At 38.5% G+C, this 15,487-nt stretch overlaps 1 protein-coding gene across 2 annotated transcripts in view; it reads left to right on the forward strand.

Moving 5' to 3' along the window:
• Positions 1–21: 21 nt before the first annotated feature.
• The window catches only part of si:dkey-219c3.2 (transcription initiation factor TFIID subunit 4), a 33,808-nt gene continuing 18,342 nt past the window's right edge, over positions 22–15,487 (forward strand). Inside the window, exons 1-12 of one of the 2 annotated variants that reach the window (XM_043227619.1) lie at positions 22–1,187; positions 1,504–1,664; positions 2,364–2,540; positions 2,639–2,761; positions 3,454–3,543; positions 3,869–4,054; positions 4,331–4,406; positions 4,544–4,649; positions 5,256–5,425; positions 9,105–9,235; positions 11,018–11,143; positions 13,239–13,295. In XM_043227619.1, coding sequence (XP_043083554.1) covers positions 56–1,187; positions 1,504–1,664; positions 2,364–2,540; positions 2,639–2,761; positions 3,454–3,543; positions 3,869–4,054; positions 4,331–4,406; positions 4,544–4,649; positions 5,256–5,425; positions 9,105–9,235; positions 11,018–11,143; positions 13,239–13,295 — 2,535 coding nt within the window. In that variant the 5' untranslated portion in view covers positions 22–55. The remainder of the gene's footprint in view (positions 1,188–1,503; positions 1,665–2,363; positions 2,541–2,638; positions 2,762–3,453; positions 3,544–3,868; positions 4,055–4,330; positions 4,407–4,543; positions 4,650–5,255; positions 5,426–9,104; positions 9,236–11,017; positions 11,144–13,238; positions 13,296–15,487) is intronic. The other variant, XM_043227620.1, reaches the window with a different exon arrangement.

Raw genomic sequence — 15,487 nt, forward strand, 5'->3', positions numbered from 1 at the left:
CCTCAGCAGCAAAACAACGCACGCGCCGTGAGCATTTCTCAAGCGTCTCTCAAAGATGGCGGGTGTCCCCGATCCGCTGGAAGATATGCTCTACTCCGAAGTGGACGAAAAAGCAGTCAGTGACCTCGTAGGCTCGTTAGAATCGCAGTTGGGCGGACAAAACAAGGCGGTCGGTTCTCAAGGCGACACCAGGAGACCCTCAAACGCGCCAAATCCACACTTGGGGAAATTACTGCCCGCCCAAGTAGGAACAACACTGGAGCAGCGGCAGCAGCCAGAGCGAAACCAGGAGGGAAACTCTCAAGAAAACGGCCCGGATAGGATACCGGCGTCCGGGGCCGTCCCGTCCACCGCGAACCTGCCCAGCACCTCCGCAAATTCGGTCACAGCCGCGAACCGGGTGCAATATCATTCATCAAATCCATCAACTTGTTCAAGTGACGCAGCACCAACAGACTCTCACCCCAAAACAAATCACATTGCGTCTGCTGTCCGGCCGGTTCCCGCCAGAATACAGACTGTGAACGGAAGCGGTGGCACGTTAAACTCTTCTGTTATCGCTTCTGCTCCTGCTTCTGTGAACGGCATTGACATTGGTTCAGGTGTAGGTAATGGTAAAAGCAACATGTCTGCTCCAGCTAGTACAAATACTGCTTTTGTGTCCGCTCAGCCCAACAGCACACTGCCACATGCGAATGTGTCACTAGATAGTCAAGCAAACCCCACCATTGCACTGCACAGGCCTCCTAACACCATCACAAGTGTCGTGCACAACGGAGGCGACCCCAAAGTCTCAGGATTGTCCGTGCAGGGCTCCGCCGGTCTTGTGCCGTTCACAAACACAGAGCCCAAATCTGACCCTCAAAACCAGATTAAAGCCATCGTCCCGAACCAGCTCCCCGGGACTCCTGTAGGGTTGCACCCCAGCACGCCCGCTCAGATTATAGTGTCGTCCAGCCCGGTGGTGACCTCACTTCCTGTGGCAAGCACGCCCTCTGCCCTCGCAAAGCCAGCAACGACTGCTCTCGTAGCACAGCCTACGACCCTGTTGAGACCCGGTGCGCCCATTCAGGGGACGGCGACCGCGACGGCCCAGCCGCGACCCGGGGCTCCTACGACCCAGCTGATCGTCAGACCGCAGCAGCAAACTACCATTCAGTTACCGCCGGGATTCACCATTCCTCCAGGTAAAAGCTTGGCAGGCGCTAAGGCGACCAAAAAGAGTGGCGTTCAATGGGTACAGTTCACCCAGTAACGGACGTTCGGTCGTCATTTACTCGCCTTGGCCGTTTTAAATTTTGAATGACTTTGTTTTGGACACGCGAAGATATTTTACGAGAATATATTTTTCCGGCATGTGATGAAAGTCAATGGGGTTCAAATCAGCATTGGACACCATTGGCTTTCATTGTGTGGCTGAAAAATAAGAAACACGGGTTTGAGTGTTGTTTGAATTATTCCTGTATGATGTGTTTATGAAGTTTGTCCCGTGTGCTTCTCCAGGTATGGTGCTGGTACGCACGGAGGCCGGTCAGCTGGCCTTGGTTCCTCAGCAGGTCCTGGCACAGGCCAAAGCTCAGAACCAAAATAAAGGCACCCTCTCACCGAGACCTGTTACACCCACTGCTGGGACGGCTTTCCGAGTCACCACACCTGTCGCCCAGGTACGAGCAAGACGGGTCGTCTGAAAGCCTTTCGAACGCTTGTTGCGTGACAATACTGTTTTAGCAGTAAAACCGATGTAAAGGAAGGCCACTTTCCGTGAATGATGTTTCCCGTGCAGTGAAACTGAACGCCGATTGAGACGGTCTCTCTGCATAACAGCTGCTTTTGTATTTCGCGAATGAAACGAAGTGGTTCTCTTGTGTTCTGAATCCCCTTGAAATGGGGTTCATATGACTTCTGAAGTGTTCCTAAAACCAAATGATGGCTGAAAAGAGTGCAGTGCAAGTGATTTATCTGCATACAGTATCATCCCGATTTTACTGTCCAATCAAATGTGCGGCTTGCGTGACAGTAACAACCAGTCATTATTTCTCAAATGGGTTGTAACCAAATATCTTATTTGATTTGCTTCTGTTAATCACACGGGACAATCAAATATCTTCAGATTTGGTAACTCGTGCTTAAATCTTTAAAGAACGTCAAATGAATAAAAAGATTATTCGCCTGTGTAAAGATTCTTAGAAAAAAAAAGTATTTTGCTTTAAAAATGGCAACATGTTTATGTAAAATTAAAATTTTGGGGTGAACTGTTCAGTTGATGCGTTGTTTATTGTATTATTTCAAGCTAAACGCTTTTTGTCTTGGCGCGCAAAGCACTCGATACGATCCTTAACTCCACATGGCTTTTATTTTTGTAGCAGAAGACAGCAGTGGTAACGATTACCTCGGCTCAGAAGCCCACCACCACAGTCATTACAGCAGGGGCCCGTGTGCAGCCTGCACCACAGGCAGTTCTCAAGCCTTCTGTGACCCCTCAGAGTCCCATCACCACCTCTGCTGCTGCCCCAGCTAACAGAGCCCCTGTCCTCTCTCAGGTAGTGCTACGCTGTGTGCCTTCATGATGTCAATGACCGTCAGTGGATGTGGATTCTTAGTACTTATCTATTGTAAAATCCGTTTTTTTTTTATCTAGGAAATGCAAGAGAATGTAAAGAAGTGCAAGAACTTCTTAGCAACGCTCATCAAACTGGCATCCCATAATTCTCCCTCGCCGGAAACCTCTCGGAACGTGAAGGCACTAGTGCAGGATCTGCTGGTAAGTTTGAGTTGTTTAGACTACTAGCAGCCATGTTTTGATTGAGACAGTTCTGTATTTTGTCAATAAAAGATTTTATATAGTAGTTTATTTGTGACAGTTAAAATTATGCGATTTCCTCTAGTGATATTCTCATGATGAACTGTATAAATAATTTTTTTTTCTACTGGCAGTTCGAGAGCAGAAGACTGTTCTGTGCCTGTGCAAAATTCCATGAAAGACAGATTCTAGACTAAATTGCCTATCAAAGTATACAATCAGGGTTAGGGTTGTAATTGCTGTGCAGATGCATTTATGCCACCTCTGAGCAGCATTATATGCCAGTGCACCGTCACACTGCAACTTTTTTTCGTTATTTAATTTTACTGGCTTTTTACATTTTCATCTTTTAATCAATTCATTCAACAATTATAAACAATATATTAATTTACACTTTGTGACTTCATAGCTTTATAGAAAATTATTTTTTTTTTTACATCTGCCAAACGTACATCGTTTAAAAAGATATGTAATCATCGATATTTAAGCTTCATTTCAGAGTTCTGAATTTAAATGAATTCCTGAATTCTTTAAACTTGAGCTAGTTACTGTAAAATCTAGCACTCAAATAACATTAAATTATCTTTTCATGAAGCATGTGTAATTTTATTTGCACACATAACTGATGTGCTTTTTTTCTAAAATCTGCAAAGGATGCAAAAATCGAGCCTGAGGAGTTTACAAATCGCCTGCAGACAGAGTTGAAGTCATCTCCTCAACCGTACCTGATCCCTTTTTTGAAGGTAGGTCTCAGAAAAGCATTCCTTACAATTACAATTCTGTTATTCACCCTCATGTCATTACGAAACTATAACTGACGTTTTTTTATTATTTAGCTATGTTTCAATTCCCATTGACTTCCAATATATGGACATAAAAATTAAATAAATGTTGGAGAAAATAATAAAAAACGTTTGTTTAGCAAAAGATAAAATAATGCAGACAGCATGAGGGTGACCAAATAATAACAGAATTTAGAATTTTTGTACTATCCTTTCTAGACACAAAATGTTTTCTTGTGTGTGTTTTTTTTTTTTTTTAAACCTGTTTTCCTTTCCCTTTGTACAGAAAAGCCTGCCTGCTCTGCGTCTGACTCTTCTGAACTCCCAGCAGTCTTTAACTCAGCTGTCTCAGACCTCTACTACATCCACCCCTCTGACGGTGAATACCATTAAAGCTCCAGCACCGAGCACACTGCCCACCACCGTATCTACCATCCGGCCGGCTACAGCCCTGGCTCCCTCTACCGCCATGGTACTGCTGCTTTCCTGTGGTCTCTTGTAGGCTTGGTCAATGTGTTGTTTATATATTCATAACCTATGTACGGTGTTTTGCCACTGAAATGTTGAAGAAAATTGGGATTATTTAAATGCATCTGTTTATTTGGCCATTAAGTTTACTGAAGCTCATGTTATTAGATTCATTTTATGATCTTGGGCTCAGTAAGACGCACATTAGTGACTCTAATTCAAACTTCAGTAGCAAAAAATGTTACAATTTTCATATCCTCTGTGGTTTTGTTCTCCTCAGGCTGTTAAGAGGCCTGGGGTTCAGGCTACTCCGACACGGATGCCGGTGGTGATTACACAGACGGTTCGTGCTCAAGGTAAGCTATTGAGAGACTTAATGAGCTTAGAGTCCATTTTAAACCCACTAAAGGAAAGTTATTGAGGCTTAAGTGTTCCTTTTCTCATGCAAGAGTCCAATGGACCTTCCCCAGTATAATTACAAGTTTTATTGCAGGTGCTATTGGGACACCCTTGCAAGTGAGGAGCCCCATGGGTGTGGCTGTTCAAGCGTCAGCCAATCAGAAACAGAAGCTGAATGATCCTGGGGGTGGGACTTTCAGGTTGGTTTTCTAAGAGTCCAGTAGGAGGCAGCATTTCTCTAGAATTGTTGTTTCATGGCATTGGAGGCATGATGAATGAGAGAATGGGTGTGAAGGAATGAATGTCTTGTTCGTGACTATTTATTAATACTGTGAAGAAAAAATTGTCATTTTTAAAAGATTTAAAACAAGTTTAGCATTAAACCTATTCTCCAGTAAGTTTAACTTTAATAAGAACCAGAAGCTTCTTTCTTAGAATATAGAAGACAACATTTGAGTTTTTAGAAATAAAATAATTCTGAAATATACAGTCATTATAATGCTGCATATTTTATTTTTATAATAATTAGTCCTGTATGTTAATTTATTATACTTGATATACTTATATAATATATAAATGTGTGTTCTGTGTAGATTTATTATGTAGACACACACAGTATATATTTTATTCATATAATTTTTATTATATAATGTATAAGCATGTTATATGAAATTTTGTTTTTATAACATAAAGCGTTTGTTTTAAATATTGTGAATCTATGAATATATTCATACATATCCATTGTAATATACCTTTTTCATGCATGCAGAAACTCTTCATGTATCTCCTTCCGTTTATGTCTGCAGGGATGATGACGACATCAATGACGTGGCATCCATGGCTGGTGTGAACTTAAATGAGGAGAACGCCCGTATCTTGGCCACAGGTTCAGAGCTGGTGGGCACCCAGATCCGTTCCTGTAAGGATGAGGCCTTCCTTCCTGCCAGCCTGCTCCACAAACGTCTCCTGGAGACTGGTACAAAATAACCCACCACTGCAATACACTCATCGGCAGTCTGGCAATGTGCTTGTCAGGATCAGTTTCTCCTGGCAGGTTTACAGTCATAAAGAGGTTTAGGCTGTACCGCCACTGTGTGGGCAGTTAATATTCTGTCTAATTACTGTATCAGTGTTGACTGACGTTGTTTGAGGGCGGATCTTTAAATGGGTGTGGGATTATGAATGGATTTAAACAAAAAGCTGATGAAAGCTGGCCCGATGAGACAGGAAAGATGTGTCACTCTTTTCTAAGCTTTATGATTCGGCTGCTTGATTTAAACGCCACACAGAGAGAAAGCTGTATAGATGATATTTTTGGCCAGATTTACAGTCTGGCACATGAATAAAGTATATAAGGGATCTGAACACTAATACTTTGTACTACATGGTTTTAAAATCAGCTAGCCAATCAGCAGCCTAAAATCTTAGAGTAATCAGCCATAATGAAGCACTGCATAATTAGGCTAGATTCATATTTCTTAAAGCTGCAGTCCACACCTTTTTTTGGGGGGGGGAGATGAAACAAAATCAGTATTTGAGCTCGTGTATAATCAGCCAGTGTTTAAAACTCACCTTACTTAAGCCCGATTCGGTTAGCTTGTTGTTATGTTTTCTAATTTGAGTGGAGGGTTGGTTTTTGCGGCAAATTCAAGCATGGCACTGCGTCATTACGTCACGTCTGTAAACATAAAGAAGCTGTCCTGGCAAGTGCAGGCTATGGCCTCATTCGGCTGAGATTTCTGCAGGAGTCACATCTTTAATTATTGCCTGTTCTCACAGCAGATGGAATAATTAAATGTCAAAAAAATCATTTTGATGGCGGATTGTACTCCAGAAAGGATTAAATTTAATTATATTCCATTTATGTTTGTACTTAAAAAAAAAAACAACCAGTTTAAAGGGAGCATAGATTGCTTTTCGGGTTAAAAGAATATCTTAATATAAAATTTGAATGTGACAATTAGACATTACAGCTAAATCTACACACTACTCATAGTCACACAATCCTGATGTTGTTAACATTAGTAATTTGAGAATAAAGTACAGCAATAATACCAGTTTGCAGGGTTTGATGTGATACGAGCTAAATGATTGTTAGATTTAATAACCATTGGTAGCACCATTTATTGTAATGCTTTTTCCCTTCAGTTGGTCAGTTCAAACTGTGGCAGACCTTTTAATCATTTGTTCAGATGACAATATCCAGTGAAAAGTCTTATTTGGGTCATATAAATTAAAAGGTAGTTTATAACCTGTGATTAAAGTATTCCCACTGGTGACAGACAGCTACACATTCACCTCTAAACATTAGATTCATCCTCGCTGGAGTATAACACCATGCATGGGATAGAATTCTGCACGGAACTGCAATAGCAAGTTTTCAAACATAGATGGCGACAAAGAGGCAAAACTTATGGACTGCAGCTTTATTATGCATATTTACATATGTATTGGCAAAAATGGCATTTAAATTAATGTTATTAAATATTACTATTGCTGTTAATTCCTATATATGTATACATATAACAAAGCAAGCAAAGCATTATAGGCATTTTATTTTTTGTATTTATTTTATAGTTTTTACTATTATAGCATTTAGTAATATTTCATGTTTAGAGGGACCCATCTTTAACTTAAACAGATATTCAGTGGTGACTTTCCAGTCCTCTCTCTTTGATCTCTGGATAAGACTAGGGTGCTATCTAGTGCACTTCCACTGGTCACTCACTTGCTAAGTCAGGCTAATGAATGTCCTGTGTCCGAGCTTCAGGCTTCCTCGGGCTGCGTATGAATACTTTATAGGCTGTCTTCTGATGGCTCTCTGTTAGTTTGCTGTGTGCTGAAATGTGAGGTTGCCTCGGGCCTCTTCCCTGACAAGGTCACTTGCATGCACTCTGAATGTCCCTGCCTAAACAAACAATGTGCATTTCAAGGACTAGATGTCTGCGAATCTACATACGTATAGACGATACTTGTAAACAAATAGGATTTTCTGCATTTCAGAGAAAATGTGAACACACTTGCCCTCATAAGTCACAGTCATGCTGAAGGTGATGCTGAGGTCTAGATGGTTAGGTATTCCTGAACACTCGCTTGCTTGGCACTTAACACTAACAAGTCAAGTATAATTGTTAAGTGTAATATATACAACATATACTGGTACAGTAATTAAGTTTTTTTTATTTAATGTTTTATGATAAATAGACAGCAATAATGCAGTAAAAATACTGTGAAATATTACTATTTCAGATGACTTTATTTTGATATAAAAAAAAAAAAAATATATATATATATATATATATATATATATATATATATATATATATATATATATATATATATATATATATATATATATATATATATATATATATATATATATATTCTTCAGATGGCAAAGCTGTCAGTCACTTAAATATAATGATTTGGTGCTCAAGAAATGTAGTGGTTTTTTTCAGTGTTTTAAGCACTTATTCTGCTTAAAGGGATAGTTCGCTCAAAAAATGAAATTCTTTCATTAATTGCTCACCTTTCTTTCATCTTCAGAACACTGATTAAGGTGCTTTTGATGAAATCCAAGAGCTTTGTGACCTTGAAGAGACTGCAACTAACTGACATGTTCAAGGCCAGAGAGGTAGTAAGGACATTGTTGAATAGTCCATGTGACATCGGTGATTCAACCGTAATGTTATGAAACCAGGTGAATGCTTTTTGTGCACAAAGAAAACAAATATATTCACAAGTCGAACCACTGATGTCACATGGACTGTTTTAACAATGTCCTTATTACCTTTTTGGGTTTTGAAAGTGTCAGTTGCATTGATGACAATGGAGGGTCAGAAAGTGCTCAGATTTCAAATTATTTGCTGTTCTGAAGATGAATGAAGTTCTTACAGGTTTGGAACGACATGAGTTCGTAATTAACGGCCAAACCTTTGTTTTTGGGTGACCTGTCCCTTTAATATTTGTGTAGAATATTTCACAAAATTACTGATGTGTACTTACTATGCAAAGATCAAACACCCAAATTCTATACATGCGATCTTCAGACATATTGCACCAGCATCTCATTAATAATGATTCGCATAAATCACTTTAAAGATGTCTTAAAGAGCACGAAGGAACAGAAGACTGTCGTATAGACACGAGGCAGGTCTTTGGATCCCTCTCATCCAAAAAAGCACCCTCCATTATTGTATTTAAGCAAACTCTTTCTCCCCTCTTGCGCTTGATTTAGCACACAGTGCATACCAATGAGTGCCTGCGGATATGTGCTATTACATGGAGCCCGGCTGTGGTTGTTATGCTGTCGCCAGGGGGGTGGAGTGTGTTAAAAATGTAAATCTTCCTCCGGGGGAGTTCTCTGTGTGTGTGTGTGATGATTTCAGCTTGATGGCTGGAGGAGGGAACTGGAAGGAGGTGTGTTGCGCCACCTGCTGGATGTGATGTGGAGAGAGTGATGGGAAGTGAGTGTGTGGGTGTGACAGATGCAAAGTGTGGCAGTGAAGTGTTTACCACTTAAATTAGGTCATATCATGAGGCAGGTTTGAGAAGCAAAACAATAATGCTTGTCTTTTAATTGGTTCGATGCTTCAGGCTCCAAGAATCGCTTTTCTTCACTTTTCCTTTTAACACCAAACTTTGTATCATTTCAGCCAAGAAGTTTGGCGTGACGGAGGTGTCAATGGAGACGGTCACTCTCATTTCTCACGCCACTCAGTCCAGGCTGCGCTCCATGCTGGAGAAAGTCTCGGCTGTTGCGCAACACCGCGCCGACTCCTGCAAAGTAAGAACCAATACTTGAGCCGCTCGCTCCAGAACTTCAAAGAGAAAGAGCAAACTGACTCTTCCCGCCGAACATTTCTCATTATACATCCTTCATGCTGAAAATGCAACTGTTAATGTTAACCCAAACCTGAGACTTGATCCTGGAAGATACACTAGTAAGAGTTAACTGCACTAGTAAGACACACATATGTATATGTGCATACATGCATGTACAGTATAATACTATTTTCAATTCCTATTATAACACCAAAGCAAATTCTAACATGATTAAAGATGGTGTTGATGAATTGAAATTGTGGACTGTATATATATTACAAATACAAAATGTTTCTCTACTGTAATATAATTTCTATTTATCGTAAAACATAATTCAGCTTTGCATCACAGAAATTTTCGTCATCAGTTACTATTTTGATTTATTTTCCGTGGAAACAGTTGTGGTTGTGTTTCCACATCGATAATGCTAATAATAAATTAGCAATTTAGAGTGATTTCTGAAGGATCATGAGAATTAAGACTGGAGTAATTGCTAATGAAAATGTAAAAAATTGCATAACAGGATTTTTAAAAAATATATTAAAATAAAAAACATTATTTTATATTGTAATAACATTTTACAGTATTCTTTTTTTTTCTGCATCATTTTTTTCTTTTTCAAATAAATGCAGTCTTGATGAGCATAAGATACCTATTTAAGTCTTACCGATACTGAAATAAATAAATATATGGATAAATTGTAAAAAATAAAAAAATTGTGAAATATTAATAATTTAAAAATATGAATTGAAATGAATTTATTTCTGTAATGCCAAAGCTGAATGTTCAGCAGCCATTACTCCAGACTTCAGTCTCACGTGATTCTCCAGAAATCACTCTTATATGATTTGGCACTCAAGAAGCAAACAAAAAAGCTGTGCCTCTTATTATTTTTGTGAAATCCGTAACAGATGCATTAATCCTAGAAAACTCCAGAAATTAAATTGATGTGATTATAATAGTTCATAATTGTTAAAGGTAGATCACCAAAACTTCCAATTGCTAAAAAGACAGGTTTTTGTTCTGTTCATTATTTAATTATTGTATCTTAAATGATTCTGGTTTTGTTAAACTTGTTCTGAGTGGGGGAAAAAAAAACTGTGCAAACCTAGACTTTTGTACCAAGAAGAAAAAAAAAAATGCAACGAGGATACGGTGTCATGTTGTGATTTGTCCCGTTCTGATTTTGAAACAAACTGTTCAAAATGAGTAACTGGCACGGCTTTATGAAGTCAGCCTGTTGACATCAGCGAAAAACAAGCCAAACTTGAATGGAGACGGGAAAAGTTGGCCCTGCGAGTGAGGCACAGCCTCAGCGCAAAGAAAGCGCGCAAGAAGAGATGAGAAGAGCAGTGCCGTTCCTGCTGCTAATAGGCTATAGCCTCAGAAGTGCATGAAAATGTGTGGGTTCCTGTGTGTGTGCACCCGTGTGTGTGTGTGTGTGTGTGTGCGCGCGTTGCTTGGCTTTGGTCCTCTGCTGCGCCTCACGCAGCTCTTTTACCTGCAATGCTAGAACAACCATCGCAGGAAAAAGAGTCAGGGGTTGCCTTGCAGAAACACTACGAAAAGCACAATTATCCCATTAGCTCTGGGTGACCTACTAACTTCACTTTCATTTACGCACGAAAGGGAAAAGACTGAAACTTTAGGCGAGCTGGAGAAAAAGTTAGTTCACTCTTATAACAACTTAAAGGTGATGAACTTGTTGATGAGGAGTTTTTTTTTTTTTTTTTTTCTTCCTCAGGATGAGGAGCTCTACGAGCAGGCGTCGGATGTACGGACCCAGCTGAAGTTCTTCGAGCAGCTGGAGAAGATTGAGAAGCAGAGGAAAGATGACGAGGAACGGGAGCTGCTGATGAAAGCCGCAAAAGTAGGTTTGGGAGATACGGGAGTGGCCGCTGGCGCCAGTCTGCCCATCAGCGCCTCGCCAGTGAACGCTGGCTTTTCCTGCACGTGTTGGCCACAGTTTAAAAGAAACCGGTTGTGCTTTTAAGCCTCGGAGAGAAAAGGCAGTGTTATTAAGACACAAGATTGCACTTGGTCTGCTTCATACTGTAGCAAATTGCAGTAATGGCAAAGCCAGAGGGATTTATCCAGTCTCGAGTTGATTTGATTGTACTGTTGCCTGGACTGGAGTACATCAGGGGAAAGGGAATGAGTCTTCTGTTAGGGAGCGAGAGAGGATGTTTTAAATTTGCCTTGAAGTTGCTTTCTTTCTAAGGAAGTGACACTATCTCACTCACAGAGTTTGTTGGGGGGAAAAAATCATGTTATATGTAATGGATGAACCTTAAGGCATCACTACCTTTTTGGCACCAATCAAGTGAATACTCCTTATAAATTAATCAAGACTACATGGCTTTTTTAAAAAACTGTATATATGTAGAGGTTTTGATGGAATTTTTCTGGGTTTTTAAGCGATATTGGTAGGGATTGACTGGTGGGTGGTTGTTTTTTTTATTTTATATTTTTGATTCAAGAATAAACCATTATTACAATTTGACTGATACAGATAAGCCAGTAGTTATTTTCAAATTATCTAACTGATAAAGAATAGCTAAATTCTGTGGTCTTTCAATCAATTTATTTAGAAAAAAGTCCGCTCTTATTAAAATATATATGAAATATTATATGGTGCTACAAGTGAATTTATGTATTGCAACATTATTATGTGCAGTATGAAAATAATATATTAATTTTGAGAGTAGGTTGATTTAGACCTTTCTATAATCTAATCCATTTTTAGTACGTACATACTATATTCCTTGATATAAAAACTTTATATAAGCCAATAATTATTTTCATGTTATCACTGATTGTCAGAGATGTATAAATATATATAAATAAAATAGTTGAGACTTTGCAACATTATATTGTACAGTATCAAAATGTGTATTCATTTAGAGATTTATGCAAAGATTTTACAGTGATGATAGTTAATTAGAAATTATTATATTAACTTATTAATCTAAATGTAAAAAAATAGGAACGAGGAACTGACAATAAACCGTATCCAAAGTAATTTATATCCAACATCGCTGATGCCATTCAAACCAAATAATTTGTCAAATTAAAAAAAGAAAAAACTATATCAGCCTATACTTAAGAGTGTTTTGTGTGGCAATACTTTTTAGAGCAATTAAATTCTGAACCAATTACATCCCGTCTCCATATAGATCTGGTCAGAAACCGAATTGCGTATTACTTGCATATCAGTTCCTAACTATTTCATTTGCGATGGTGGCACTTGAGACTGCATATAGATTCCAAAGCAGCAACAAACGGCTAGTAGCAACTTCCCAGCATGCACTGCTCTCCCTTGAAGTTTCGCTCCTTAAGATACGGTGGGGGTGTGACAGTTCCCCACAGGAATAGGACATGGTAACATGAAAGCAGAGGTAATTAGTTGACTTAAACGACAAAAGCTGATGATGACGCCGACAATGTCCCGCTCCAGAGTGACTCCCAGTGCACCACCGTCCCTATTCTAATTAATGTAGTCGGCTAATTGAGATGTCAGCCAGAAGATAATTGTTCTTATGTTTTCTGTTGCCGGTCTCATATAAATACTGTTTGAGAATAGACTTGACCCATTTACATTTTATTTGTCATCATGGTAGAATTGTCACAGATGTTTTCTTAATGTACAGCAAAAGTTTAGATACTGGTATAGGTACAGGTATTTTGTCGTTATTCTCCAGTGTTTTCATATTTTTATTCTTACATTTTTCGTTTGAAAAACAAATTTGAAGAATATTTAGAGGAAAAATGCCATCAATATGAGTGCATTTATGGCATTCGAGTAAATAATGAGAATATATTCTTTTTTTTGGATTAACCGTTTCTTTTGTTATTTTTATAATTATTTTCCGAACATAAATTTCTGCTCTAATTTTGTTCATTTTAAATTCTGGATCTAATTTAAACCGGTCTATTTTAGTTCTAATATTTCTCTTTGCTTGCAGAGTCGCTCGAGGCAGGAGGATCCCGAACAGGCTCGGCTTAAACAGAAAGCTAAAGAGGTGAGCTTTATGGAAGACTATTTAATAGTACTAATAAAAGTGCTCGACATACATTTTTCATGATTATGCCATTGCTATGACTTTGACATCATTTAGTCTGACATTGAGACAAATGGTCTCATACGTTTCCTAACAAGTTTATTACCGCACGAGGGGGGAGTCATCATTTTGCTCGGATGTCACACCGCCCTGCTGCCATCATGAGTCTAATATGGGCTAATCTTTGGCTTGTGGGGGGCATGACATGTCTGAGCACTAGAGATTTTTCATAAGGTTTAATGACAATGAAAGCAAAATTACTTTATTTTGTGGAAGCAAAAGCAGGTATTTTGGAGAATAGATGCTATTTTCTGTTCAGGAAGAATGAAAAGGGACTGATGCTGTCGATCATCAAGCACTAGAAGTATCAAAAATGATTGATGGTTGTGCTATATTTCAAGTGTTAAAAAAATCCAACAATAGCTTTGTGTTTCTGAAGCCTAAAAGCTCCAGTCCGCACTCATTGTTTTTGCTTGACGTGGCTAGGAAAAAGTTCCTTCTGTTTTTTTTGCATATACATTTGAATTCTTCAAATGGCCTGTTTCAACTTGGATTAGCTGGGCAAAAAAAGTCCTCATTAGCACAGTGAACAGCTTTGAGGCTGTAATTTCAATTGAATGCCAAACAGGAACTTACAATTTTGGATACCAAAATTGGCCCATTTTTAGAAAAAAACCCCCACATGCCTCTGTTGTCATTTCCCCTCCATTCTGTAAATAAGCAGTTTACACACCATATGTCACTATGTCACCATATGTCTCTGTTTGTATTGACAACGACTGTTAGATCTCATCCCTCAAAGAGGATCTTTTCTGAACCCCAGCGATCAAGCATGTTTTATTCAAATCTAGAGCCGCAGAGCCCATTGTCTCTCTGTTGCTGTGGATATATTGTTTGTTTCAGCACTCTGTTGTTTTTCTTACCTGAGGGCATATCGTTATGGAGAAAGAGAAGCACTTCTTGAAGCTTCTTTGGTCTTGCTGCATCTCCTGTTTTCAGATCACAGTATAGCTAACTAGACTAGTAAAGAGAAACGCTGAACAGCACAGTTCTATATATTTATTTACATGGTTCACCTCAAAGCAAAATGGCAGCTCCTCTTCTTTGTTGAAGACCTGTCTTAAAGCCTAGACAGCTGCCTCTGAACCTCTGTGTCTGATTTCTTACCTTGCTCTTACTGACACAAGAAGTTGGAGTGGGACATGTCAAAAAAGTCATGTCCTTTTTTTTTATTATTATTTATTTTTTTTAAATTAATTATGTGCGTTCAACGTTTTTTTTTATTAACATATAAATGCCAAAAATGAGTGTTTACTTTGACATCATGTAAATATTTATAATTTTGTTTTAAGTGTCATTTGCAGAAACAACTTTTTGCATTTTTTAAATTATTTATTTGTAAAATTTTCACGTGTTTTTTTTTCATTTTGCATTCCAATCAAACTGCATTTGGGTACTTTTGATAAGGCAAAAATACTAGCTTACTAACACAAAACAATGTTTTTGCATATAAACTGTTCATATGTATATTATTAATGTATAGCATTATACATCATATATTATACAGCTATGATGTAATACAAGCGCACACTACACACACACACTACACACACACACACACACACATATATATATATATATGTGTATGTTTGTGTCAGAAAAATATTACTACTTTATTGAAAACATTAAGTAAAAGCTTAGCATAAATTTCATAATCAGTTTTGCATATATAGCTGTAGTGTGTTTTAGAAATGTAAAGTGTTAAACATCCATGGAGGTGTTATTTTTTAACATATTTTAACCGTACAGATTGTTTGATTCAAACAACAAAACAAACCAATCAACTTCTTCATTTAGCGCCCAAGATTTCCATAACTGCACGTGTTGTATACATATTCTGATGCTAGTGGGATGTGAAATCAGTTTTTGGAAACTTGCTCTGTTGTCTGTTTTCTTGGATTGTTACATTTGGCTCATTATCAAGGGTTTACGCCTTGTGCTTCACCTTGTTAATAAGGAGTTCTGGAAGGTGATAGATCCTCCGAACACCCCAGAGCTCAAAACTGCCACTCACTCACAGAAAGAGCTCAGCAACTGATATTCAGCATATCAAAGACTCCCAGAATCGTGCTAGAATTAGGATCAGGAATGGT

This window comes from Puntigrus tetrazona, chromosome 25 (genome assembly GCF_018831695.1).
Source record: "Puntigrus tetrazona isolate hp1 chromosome 25, ASM1883169v1, whole genome shotgun sequence".
NCBI lineage: Eukaryota > Metazoa > Chordata > Actinopteri > Cypriniformes > Cyprinidae > Puntigrus > Puntigrus tetrazona.